At 41.5% G+C, this 12,724-nt stretch overlaps 1 protein-coding gene across 2 annotated transcripts in view; it reads right to left on the bottom strand.

The window, feature by feature from the left end:
- dnaaf11 (dynein axonemal assembly factor 11) overlaps nt 1-12,724 on the bottom strand; it is a 30,373-nt gene that overhangs the window by 8,861 nt on the left and 8,788 nt on the right. For both annotated transcript variants that reach the window (XR_008393081.1, XM_053673755.1), the window contains exons 2-9: nt 9,726-9,893; nt 9,506-9,583; nt 9,196-9,368; nt 8,553-8,746; nt 4,939-5,118; nt 1,410-1,487; nt 1,261-1,326; nt 1,056-1,125 (exon numbers count right to left, since the gene is read on the bottom strand). Coding sequence is in view for 1 of the 2 variants with exons in the window: in XM_053673755.1 (XP_053529730.1) it covers nt 1,056-1,125; nt 1,261-1,326; nt 1,410-1,487; nt 4,939-5,118; nt 8,553-8,746; nt 9,196-9,368; nt 9,506-9,583; nt 9,726-9,893 (1,007 nt within the window). In the remaining variant the exon portion in view is untranslated. The remainder of the gene's footprint in view (nt 1-1,055; nt 1,126-1,260; nt 1,327-1,409; nt 1,488-4,938; nt 5,119-8,552; nt 8,747-9,195; nt 9,369-9,505; nt 9,584-9,725; nt 9,894-12,724) is intronic.

Raw genomic sequence — 12,724 nt, 5'->3', positions numbered from 1 at the left:
GTGAGCTGACACAATTGCCCTGATTCACTGAAAACAGCCGGAAAGCATGTGCATTACTGAGGTATTAGAGTGCATTATTATTATTATTGCTGCCTAGTAATACCACATTAATAAGCCAAGGCATTAAAGTACTTTTGTTTCGATTGTGGCAAACTACAGAGCCACAGCACAAGCCAAAATCCGTCTGAACCAAAATAGATTCACAACTGTAGATGAAGTCTAGGGCTATGTTTTAATACTAGGAAATTACTAAGCAGTTATTAACACTAGTTTTGGACAAACCCCTCTCATTATCTCATAAGTGGTGAGGATATTAGAAAATGTTGCATGAGTAAAATAGGAAATCAATAAATGTCTAAACATGTGCTGGATTCTTTAAAATACGAAAAGTGAGAAGCTGAATATAAAAAGCAACAGTAAATGATAAATGGCCAAAATTTAAAAAATAATTAAAAGCATTTTAATTCATTCTATAATAATTTTTTCCTATACAATTACATTTTGATTCATCATATAGCATGTTCATGGCATGTCAATTTGGGGATTCTGTAGAATATTCCCTAATGACACAGACAACTGTGTCAAAGTCGAACTCTCTAAGACAACATGAGGTAAAAATATATATAGACTTTTTTTTCTCTTTTGTATGAGTTCATCCATAGGTCAGAGGCTTGATGCTAGATCATCTGTTCAGGTCTAGCACTATTAACTACAGATTTCTTGGAAGTACAGCCCCCATGTTTATTGATCAGGTGTGGGTGTGTGTGTGTGTGTGTGTGTGAGAGAGAGAGAGAGAGAGAGAGAGAGAGAGAGAGAGAGAGAGAGAGAGATTCAAAAGACCTTGAACTCTCACCTGTCACTGTAAAAGTGATTTAAACACATCTACAGTACACACACAAATTATTTTTTTTTAAATGTTCAGGAATGAGCAGATTTAAATAGAAATAGACAGACAGACATAATTTTGTGTGTGTGAGTATGGAAATGCACAAGTAAGTAATTGTGTGTGTGTGTGTGTGTGTGTGTGTGTGTCTGCAAGACAAACAATATCGCACCTTTCCTTTGACAGTCACCCTCACATATGTAGTCTGAACATCCACATCTAGCAAGGAGGTGTCTAAATGCCTGCAAACAAACAGTACAGATTGAATGTTATACATTCCTGGACAAGAAGCTTCTAATGTGTAGGATATTTAAATAACTGTTTTGTGTGTGTGTGTGTGTGTGTGTGTGTGTGTGTGTGTGTGTGTGTGTGTGTACCTGTATACATGCAGATCCAGAAGCACACAGTTCTTTTCTTCATTTTCACTTAGAGTAAAGTCCAACCTGAAGGGACATTAATGGAGCGCACAATACGTAAGTGCTGGAATGTGTACCATGGGTGTAGGTGTCTGTGCTAGTAGACATACTTTGGCTCATTCACGTTCAGCACTCTTCCCTCAGACGTGATCAGAGTTCTGGGAGGTTTATCCTTCCTCTTTGGTTCTCTACACAACATAGCAGGAGAAGACTGAGTGAGAGTTTGCATGTAAGTGAAGATATCTACAGTATGTGTGTAACATATCCACAATCTGCAACACATACTGTAACCATGTGCTCAAACATACACTCAGCAGTCACTTTTAATTGGAACACCTATACACCTGATCATGTATGCAGTTATCCAGTTTTTCAATCATGTGGCAGCAGCACAATGCGTAAAATCATGCAGATACAGGTAAAAGCTTCAGTTAATGTTCATATCAAACATCAGAATTGGGGGAAAAAATTTGACCACTGTGACTTTCACCATGGCATGGCTGTTGGTGCCAGATAGGCTGGTTAGAGTGTTTCAGAACCTACTGATCTCCTGGGATTTTCACACACAGCAGTCTCTAGAGTTTACACAGAATGGTGAAAAACAAAAACATCCCAAGAGTGGAGGGTCTGCATGCTGAAAAACCTTGTTGATGATTGAGATTGGAGCAGAATGACCAGACTGGTTTGAGTTGACAGGAAGTCTATAGTAAGTAAAATACGCACTTTTTACAACCATGATGAGCAGAAAAGGATCTCAGAAGGCACAACACATCAAACCTTGAGGTGGATGGGCCACAACAGCAAAAGACCACATCAGGTTGCACTCCTGTCGGGCAAGAACAAGAATCTGAGGCTATCATGGGCACAGACTCATGCAAACTGGACAGCTAAAGACTGGGGGAAAAAAACAGGTGATTTTTCTCTAATCTTACACTGTCCATGACAGTCTGTGCCCATGATAGCCTCAGATTCTTGTTCTTGAAGGGACAGAAATGGAATCCAATGTGGTCTTCTGCTGTTGTGGCCCAGCCACCTCAAGTTTTAAGTTTTTGTGCATGCTGTGATCCTTTTCTGCGTGCCTGGTTGTAAAGAGTGATTAGTTCAGTTACTATATCCCTCCTGGCAGCTCGAACCAAACTGGCCATTTACCTCTGACCTCTCTTATCAACAAGGCATTCCCCCCAAAGAACTGTCCATCACATAGTGTTTTTTTTTTTTCTTTTTTCATACCATTCTCTATAAACTCTACAGACTGTTGTGTGTGAAAATCCAAGGAGATCAGCAGTTTCTGAAATACTCAAACCAGCCCATCTGGTACCAACAGCTATGTCACAATCAAAGTCCCAGAGATCACATTTTTTCATCATTCTGATATTTGATGTGAAGCGCTTGACCTGTATCTGCATTGTACTGCTACCACAAGATTGGCTGATTAGATAACTGCATGAATGTGAAAGTGTACAGGTGTTCCAAATAAAGTGGACGGTGACTGTATGTCTTGATGTAGGCTGTCACTTGAATGGATTAATCTTCAATGGTGTTCTAATGGCCACAAGTGCACTATGTTCCAGAGTTCCAGAGTACCAGTATGCAGTAAGCATATCCTGTAGAGTAAATAGAAAGGCATTTGTGTGTGTGTGTGTGTGTGTGTGTGTGTGTGTGTGTGTGTGTGTGTGTGTGTGTATGTGAGAGAGAGAGAGGAAGTGTTGGGGCAGCAACACATACAGTCCCCTCTGAAAGTATTGGAACAGCAAGGCCAATTCTATTGTCTCCTCTTCAGGAGCTGAAATGCATGCTCAAGTAGGTTAAGGTCTGGCGATTGACTTGGCCAGTCTAAAACCTTACAATTTTCCCTGTGATTCAGTTCTTTGTTGTGTTGGCAGTGCTTTTTGTTTTATTGTCTTGTTGTATGATGAAGCTCCTCCCAATTAAATTGGATGTATTTCTCTGTAAATTGAAAGACAAATTGTTTCTGTAGACTTCTAATTCATTCTGTTACCATCATGAGTTACATCATCAGTACAGATTAGCGAGCCCATACCAGAAGCAGCCATGCAAGCCCAAGCCATGACACAACTGCCTCTATGCTTGACTGATGAGCTTCTATGTTTTGGATCATGAGCAGATCCATTCTTTGTCCATGCTTTGGCTTTCCAATCACTTTTGAAGAGGTTCATTTTGGTTCCAGAACTTTGTGGCTCACCTCTGTATTTCTTTGTGAATTCCAATCTGGCATTCTGATTCTTAAGGCTCATCTTGTGGTATGGCATCTACATTTCTGCACTTGAAGCCTTCTTCGAAATGTGGATTATGATACCTTCACCCCTGCCCTGTGAAGGTTGTTGATGATGTCACTCACTCACAAAATTGTGGTTTGGGGGTTTTTCTTCACAGCTCTCACAATGTTTGTGTCATCAACTGCTGTTGTTTTCCTTGATCGACCTGTTCCATGTCGGTTTGTTAGTATACTAGTGGTTTCTTTCTTTTTCAGAACATTTTAAATTGTTGTACTGGCTATGCCCAATGCTTGTGCAATGGCTCTGATGGATTTTCCCTCTTTTCTCAGCTTTAAATTTAGCTTCAGCTTGCTTTTCTCCCATAGGACAGCTCTCTGACTTCAAGTTGGTTTATCCTTTTTAACAACAAATGCAGTCCTTACAGGCTGCATAGGTCTCAGACCAAGAGTAGACATTCAGAGCTATTAATTCTTTAAACAATCAATTTAACAGGACATGCCAGGCAGCAAGAAACACCTATCAGTCACATGTTCCAATATTTCTGATCACTTGAACAAATGAGTGGGTTCAAACAAAATGTGTAATGTTCTAAGTTGTTTAACACAACTAGATGTAAATATGAGGAAATGAAAGCTGAAATTTTAATCTATTGTGTCTCATTCATCTTCTGATCTCAAACCCAAATGTGTTCAATGTTTAGCAAAAACAATAGAATTGGCCTTGCTGTTCCAATACTTTTGGAGAGGACTGTAACTGTAATTACTCCTCCCTCTATAGAATGTAAGGTCATCAAGACCTTAATTTTCTAATTGCTCTTAATTAAATATTGCCCTTATTTGACTTCCTCCTATATCTTAACTCATTGATGAATGGTAAAATCAGAAGACAGTTTTTTTCTATGCACTTCAGTACACATGAAATCTCTCCTTATGTACATGTACATTGGTCACTGGTACTAAAGTTTTCACTGGTATTTAAGTTTTTGATACCTACAAATGACTGGCAGAAACATGATGATTGTGTCTAACTGCTTAGACATAACATAAGCAATGATCAAAAACAAACACAGACCTACGATTTTCAATCGTAGGGGGGAGAGGATCAGTCTTCATTAACCAAACAGCAAATCAAATAAAGGACCAACGTTAATTGAAGCATTTAACTTAACATACTATAGTCTGTCGTAACATCACTGCAAACACAAATGATGAGGCAGTCACTTTCAATGTCATCATTCCATTCTAGCTGTTTTTCAAATATAGGTGAAAAACGAACTAGAAGCCAGAGGAGCTCTGGTTAAGGCCTATTCTTGTTAAATGTGCATGTTTTTCCTCCCTCAACACACTTCTTGCTTCCTCCACCCTTTTTTTCTGGTCCTATTTCCGTCTCCCTGACAGTGTACCTCACTCTCTCTTTTGCTCTCCTCTTCTCTTCTAGATGACGATGTGCATCCAGTCTTGACTCTGGAGTGAAGGCACATGGCTCTTCCCAAAAATTCTCCTCATTCTCTGAGTTTGAATTCTGATTTCGATGACACTCAAGATTTGGGTCTTGGTTCATGTTCTCCTTGGTTATCTGAGAGCTAAAACAAACAAGCAATTATGCCACAAATATAAACTGCTGTTCTAGGCATATATGCCACAAATATAAACTGCTGTTCTAGGCATAGACTTTCACACCTCTTTCATTCATACTCAGACATTTTTCCATTTTGGTCATTCAGCCCTTTCAAACCTAGAGCCCCGAATATTACTGCACTGGCATTGTGTGATCCTGGTCAGTTGGTCCATCTATTTAGTCACTCTTTCTCTTTAAGTGCTTGTATTCATGCTAAGTAAATCCCTTCACTTATGGTTGAAATTATTCGATTTAATTTCTGTCCACTGGAGTGTTCTGCATCTAACTCACTGCTGCTAGACAGTGAATGAATCAGATGCCTATAACATACAGTGGGGTCCAAAAGTCTGAGACCACTAGTGAAAACACTTCTGTTTGGCATTATTTTCATTTTCATTACAATTGATATTATCAGCAACAACTTGTGAAAAGTAGAATCTTTCAGAATTTCTTAGTATTTGCTATGTCCCCTTTTTGCAATTGAGTGTGCAATTGAGCTGACATCCTTAGCAGCTGCATCACTGCCTGGTTTGGAAATTGCACCATCTCAGAGCTCAAGACCCTGCAGCAGATAGTGTGGACAGCTGAGACAATCTTCCGGGTCTCTCTAATACTGACACCCACACCCACACACACACCACTCGTACCCACTGCCCTTGTAATTTTTGCACATTTCTGTTTTCACTAACTGCATTTTTGCTGCTACTATATTTATATATGAAACATATCAATATGTTATGTAAATCCACCCCTTTACAAAGTGAAACCAGCATACATGAGTGTTTAATGTACCTTAGCTCTGCTTACTTTTTTTTTACTTTAAAAAAAAAATTTGTGGGGAAGAACAGCTAGCCACAGCACATATTTCCTGGATAGAAATGCCCTTAAATAGCAATCAAGACATAGCCATACACTTGTGGGAGTGAGCTTGTAGACCTCCTGGGGGCTGCAGATACACGGTATTGTAATGTAAATTTCCTCTACCACCCTGTAAGAAAGATGTTGACGAGAGATTTTTCTTTGTAAGAATCATCCCAAGAGATAAAAAGCTGATTACTCGCCTGAAGTGCTCGGGTTCTCTGTACATACATATGACCCTGGCACAAGCAGAGTAGCCGCGCTTTCTCTGGGGATAAAAAAGGTGGCAGATGAAAAGCCAGCAGATCCACTACTTGATCTGAGCCAGACTGACCACTTACTGTAGGCACAAATGTGTGAAGTTGAATGTGAAATTTCCATTCCCCATGTAGAGGATTCCCTCTGGATAGTAAGTCCGCTCCCCTGTTCCTTATTCCCGGAACATGCATTCTCCAACCAATTGATGTGCTTCTTTCTCAGTGCAGGAGTCCAAACTCCGCTCACTGATCTGTCCTCAAACACTGCTCCCCAGTCTGTGAGAGATACATCTGTTGTCACCACTTTCCTCAATAAAATAGGACCCAGTGGGCATCCTGTTTTGAGAAACGACATTTCTCCAATGACGGAGAGCACTCATGCATTCTGGCAAGACAAGTACTCTGCAGCTGAGAAGGCTCCTGGGTCAAATGCCTTGTGACACTGCCCAGTGCTGAAATCCCTCATTTATAGTAACCCCAGGGGAACCACTGCCTCTGCTGAAGCCTAGTAGCTGAAAAAACACCAACACTGGACACTGAACCATCCACATTAACTATTCTTACATTTCTCACCCTTCTCCTTTTCCCTGCTGGAGGGACAGGGGTGTCGTTCCAAAGGTTTGAGACAGAAAAAACCTGAGTGCTATCACAAAACGCCATTGCCAAGGCGACGTCTCAGATCACCTGCCTCTTCTTACTACCCTGAGGGTTTGCTGGCTGGTGTTTCGCTGCTGCAGCTATGTTTCAGCCGAACAAAACCAGGCTTCGGTTGTGGGGCAATGTTTCCCATGTGCTGTAGTGGAGGGTGAGAAGGCTGATAATCAGACTGTCCTCCTTTCCCAGGGGGCCTGAAATTGAGCTGATGGTTTTCTGGGGAGACAAACCTTGAATGCCGCTTCCTCCTTGCCCAGGTTGCACTGCTGATGCATTGCCATTACAGTTGTGCCAAACATGGCCTTTGGATTAGTGAAGACATCCAAAAACTCCACTTTCTCTTTCTCAGAGGTCCACTTGCTGCCAATCCTGTTGTGGGAAGCCCAGTTCAATTCCCAACAACTTTTCGTGGTGAACCTGCTGGAGTACCCAGACCTGAGGACAGCGATATTGCAACAGGTTACCCCTGAATAACACCATCAGTGCTTCCACTTGCTGACCTTCAGTGAGCTTGGCCACCTCTTTGCATTCACCCAATAGCCCTGAGTTCAAAAGATGAGCGTGAGTTGTCACCCTTATGATGCCACTGAGCACCCGTAGGGTTTTGGATGGTATCAGAGCATAGCTGAAAGGCAGGGTGGTCCAAATTACACACGGCTGGTGATCGCTGATTATAGCGGTGGCTCTCTACCATCCAGGAGGCAGCAGAAGAGTATAAAAGGGCCTGCCTAGAGCATCAAGTTGAGCAGTCTCCTCTTAAGAAATGGTTAACTCTTTGTCTCTTTTATGAACTTTTCCAGAAGATTCTTCTCGTGACTATTCTAAGCTGGGAAGAGGGATCTCCAGACCGCCATCGACACATCCTTTACTCCCTTCACTCCTCTCCTCCACACCACCCTTCTATTTTGAATTGGTGAATATTGTAATTAAAACTGCACTAATTCCCCTCAAATCACCTCTGTGTGCGGGGCTCTGCCTGCCATGGCTGCGAATTTCTCTACATATCCTACCCAAATTTTACAATTATTAAAGAGAGATTATACCAAGTGATGCAGGACACTCATACAGAGGAAGCCAGTTGTTTATCACAAAGAGCTGATGAGCTGATCAGCCTGATGAGCATCAACAACTCTTCTTCTGAGGTCCTCAGAAATCTCCTTTGTTTGTGCCATGATGCACTCCACAAACATATGTTGTGAAGATCAGACTCTGATAGAACCCTATTTTTAATAGTTAATATTATTCATTGAGATTGTTTATTGAGGAAAATGAGGCAATATATAATATCCGTGAGTGGCAAAAGTATGTGAACCGCTAGCATTAGCAGTTACTTGAAATGAAAGTAAAATTAGAGCGACATGTTTTCAATGGGATCAATAGGATAAAAAGCAGGTGCGAGTTAGAGCTCTGGTTTATTTAACTAAGTGTAATATTATAGGCTCATTTGTCTAATTGGGTTCTTTGTCAAATTTGAGGGCCTGTGTGAAAATCTGATGTTGTTTTAGGTCATATTTATGTGGATAGATAGAAAACTGGCTGAAAGCACAATGCATCTGTGAACACATATGCATGCACACATACAAAGCCTGAGGTTTTCAACTTTATATGTTGTGTAATTCTTCATACTCACTAGTTTCTCTGGAGATGCTTGTGATCTAAATCCTGTGGGTTGATGCTTGAGATTTCTGCTAGCCCCACCCTCTTCTGTTTCTCTCTCCTTTCCACATATTCAGCCTCTTGTTCTATGACACACTTCTTCAAGTCATCAAAGTTTTGCAGTGCCTGTATCCGTTCTGCTCGCCCTATCGCTGTGCCATCTAACCACTGTTAATCATAAAAGATCACCATGTACTGGCATACAAAAAAAAGTGATTTATGCGCTGATATTTATTCATTTCCTGTCCTGTGTCCCAATGTTGTTTTGTAACAGCCAATACTTTATTAGTTCAGATGATTCTGCCAGCTAGCAAAGTAAGTTAAAATGGTTCTGTACATAGTTGACAGGAATCAATTGTTACATAATTCTAGCTGTCAAACGCAAGTGTGTTCTTGTTAGAAAATCTGCTCTTTAACTAGTCTTCTGTCAAAGGAAGAGAGTTGTGAGTGAAAAGCAACAAAGGCTTAATGAGATATTACTGACATAGCTAATCAGGGGAATCTGAAGGTATCTCTGTTAAGTAGATCAGGTTAGATTTATCTTAGAACTAAACTCTGCTGGAAGAGAAATTAGAATGAAACCCTGTTTCTCTGCCTGATTGTGCAGTGTACAGTACCTGAAGTTGAGGCAAGCAGGCCAGCACATACTGCCGGTAACCCTTGAACTCATTGCAGGGATTCCCCACAAGAAAGAGCTCCCGGAGGTGCATATTCTGTTTCAGAGACTCCACGCTGCTCAATCGACCAACAAAGTTCACAGTCAGGTCAAGCTTCTGAAGACATTCACAACCTACACATGTGTCATAGACATGTATATTCACATACACATTGAACAAAAAAAAAAGTTGAATCTGTGTCATTTCAGTAATCATAGTTGATTGAAAAACAAAATGAAGTTATATAAAGAAGAGTGAAAAGGTGGAATACCTTCCAAATTTTCAATCAGTTCAATGTTATTCAGTGCCAGATTCAGATACTCCAACTTCTTCAGTCTGCCAACATTTTCTACAAAACATATATAAACTAATTCGGTATAACAATTCTTAGAACAAATTACTTTCTCAATGAAAATGAAAATGTGTTCAGGTGTGACACAATGGTCATCACAACACCAAAGCCAAATAAAAAGCATACTGTGCCTCTATACCTATCTTGGAAATTAGGTTGTTTTGCAAATAGAGGATTTTCAAGTCTCGGCACCACTTGTCAATGTACTCTATCCGTTCAATGTCCTGCTGATGTAGTGAAATCTCCTCCAGAGAAAAGATCTCACAGTTGTTGTGCTCAGCACGACGGCGGATGAGACCCTCACTAACTGGTTAGAAAAGAAAGTGATACCATTAATACCATGAAAGTAGTATTTACTTCAAATATTGCATGATTGATCACGTCATGATTTTGCTGGAAGGGCACAGCATCTGTGTGCATGTGCCCAAGAACCTATCCAGGTGATTCTCACCTAGAATAGTGTACTTCTAATATTTTATATCTTTTTATATGTAATCACAATTTTCAATAAGGTGCAGAATACAGCCCAAAGAAAACATAATAATTCATGTATTCCAAAATACTTTACCTTAGTGTTCAATAGTTTTGTCTAAATATGTATATAGTGATCAACTTGTATAGAAAATTTTAATTTTGGATTAATCCTTAACTATTTGCATTACTGAATTGTAACATTTTCCAAAGATAATGAACAAATAAAGTTTTATTATTTACCTAATTAAGTTTATTACCCTTATTTCTATTACAAAAAATACATTTTTAAGACCACCTTTTTAACTGAAATCTTCCTAAAATTTAGGGTGGATATTAAAAAAGTCTACATGGTCCTGTTAAAATGGGAGTTTTTTGTGAAGTAAAAAAATGGCACTAAGATAAATCATGTCAGATCTTATCTCACCTTTAAAGTGCAAATGCAAATAAATAAAGTCAAACAAAAATTTAATAAAGTGAAAAACAATCAGAAATTTAATAGGGAAAAAAAAAGAAAAAGAAAAATATTATAATAACCTTGTTGCATAAGTGTGCACACCCCTAAACTAATACTTTGGTGAAGCACCTTTTGATTTTATTACACCACTCAGTTTTTTTTGGTAGTAGTCTATCATCATGGCACTTCTTGGCTTGACTATATGTTCCCTCTCTTTATTGAAAAAACATTCTAGAGCTGTCAAATTGTAAGGTCATTTAATGTGCACAGCCCACTTCAGGTCACCCCACAGATCTTTATTTGGATTCAGGTCTGGGCTCTGGCTAGGCCAGTCAAAACATTCCTTTGTTGATTTGGATGTATGCTTTGGGTCACTGACATACTGAAAGGAGAAATTCCTTTTCATCTTCAGCTTAAGAACAGACACCTGAATGTACAGTTTAAGAGCAAACACCTGAATGTTTTTCAACGTGGGCATGGTGTTTTGCAACGTGGGCAAGAAGTCATTACAAAAGTAACACTGTACATATGTGCAGGGGAACTACTCGAATTGCCCCCTTCTTGAGGAGGGAGGAGATTTCATGTTACAGACTGTGAATGGAGCTCTCTTCTGTATAAGAGATAACTTCGCTGAAACATGAGGGTTTCTTCACAAACTGAAGTCTGTACCCCTTGTTTACAGTTCAAATCACCCACTCGTGGGCCAACACACACTGCCAAGCTGTTATGTGACTCGCGAGTGTTGCCACCTGAGAATTGTTCAGAACTGTGCATGCACCCGGTTCGCCCATTTGTGATACAATGGCACCATCTAGCAGACAGCTTCAGGACAACATGACAGGCTGCTGGGGGATGATATCTCCTGGAAACTAATTAATCTATTCGTTTTATTTTGTATATTTTTTGTGTTTTGGAGAACACTGGGGCTGAAGCCTTTATCAAATGTGTGGAAGCTGTGTGTGAGAAGCCGTGTGGTGACACTGCTTTTGCACATTTCCCTGAATGCCGTGTTGATGTAGGGATGCCCTCCACCGTTAACTGGGAGGGGGAAAACACACTGGGCAACACTGGGAGCGGTGAGGCTACTAAGAACACTGGTTAGGCACCCACTGGTGGGGGGGAGGCTGACCCCACCAACAGAAAGCCTCCCTCTCTTGGATGGGTGGGATAGGAGGGCAAACTGAAGTCCAGAGGGGTGGCCATGGACTCAAAGCCTCCTGGTGGCCACCAGGGTGGCTGCTTCCTTTTGGGTTCAGAGGGAATGGGATTAGGGAGTTTCTTGGCCATGGCTGTGGCAAAGGACATTCTCCCCCCAGGCTAAGCAGAAGGGGGATTACTTTGCTGAGCTGGTGGCTTGTTATGAGGTTTCAGTCTGCCAACATTCTGGAAATGGTGTCCTGCAGGGGGATTAGGTGGCTGCACAGGGGTGCCTGGTGTGGTACAGATTTCCTCAGCCAACACAGCTTGAGAGCCTTGTCCTCCTTCTTTTTGTCATCAAAGCATTGTTGCATCAGAGCAACAGCGGGACCGAAGAGGGCCTGGCCAGGTTCCATCGGTGTTCCTGCAATGCACTGCTTCTCGCAGTGACCTGATAGGTTAAGCCAGAGTGCATGCTCGCCAACCACCAAGAGGGCCGTGGAACACCCGCTCGCCTGGATGGATTGGTGTGCATTGTGAAGGACAGGGCCATTAATAGTGAGTATCTCCTTCCAGAGCAAGGGTGAAGGACACCCATTCTCCAGTTGCTACCCCATGTCAACTAGGAGCTCAGCCTGATAAGCTGATAGAAGCGACGAGACATTGAGGGCCCTGACAGCCAAGACCAAGGCCTTATAAGAGGCCTGGTGGATGGACGTGGAAAAACGGTCCATTTTACTGGGGAGTGCGGCCTTGGGGGGGCGAGCAGGCCGCCTTGGGAGGGGTTAAGGTGTCTGGCGATGGAGGGCTCAATGGCAGGGGGGGTCAACCATGCAAAGAGCCGCCATATCCTTAAACTCGAGGCCCGCAAGACCGTTAGGTCGAGTGGGTCTCCCCAGCAGTATTTCATGTGCTTGCCACAGGTGGGGAGGACCAGGAAGAGCTTTTTTCATGGGCTGGGAGGGGGTCCCAGGAGTTTCCCATCAAAAACATCCCTCTCTTGGTCGGTGGCACTTTACAGGGCCAGCCATTCGATATTGAGGTGAGCTGCCACTCGCTCACAAAATTCTAAC

The sequence above is a fragment of the Ictalurus punctatus genome, chromosome 20, assembly GCF_001660625.3.
Source record: "Ictalurus punctatus breed USDA103 chromosome 20, Coco_2.0, whole genome shotgun sequence".
NCBI classification, from domain to species: domain Eukaryota; kingdom Metazoa; phylum Chordata; class Actinopteri; order Siluriformes; family Ictaluridae; genus Ictalurus; species Ictalurus punctatus.
This window is presented reverse-complemented; position numbering and strand designations above follow the sequence as displayed.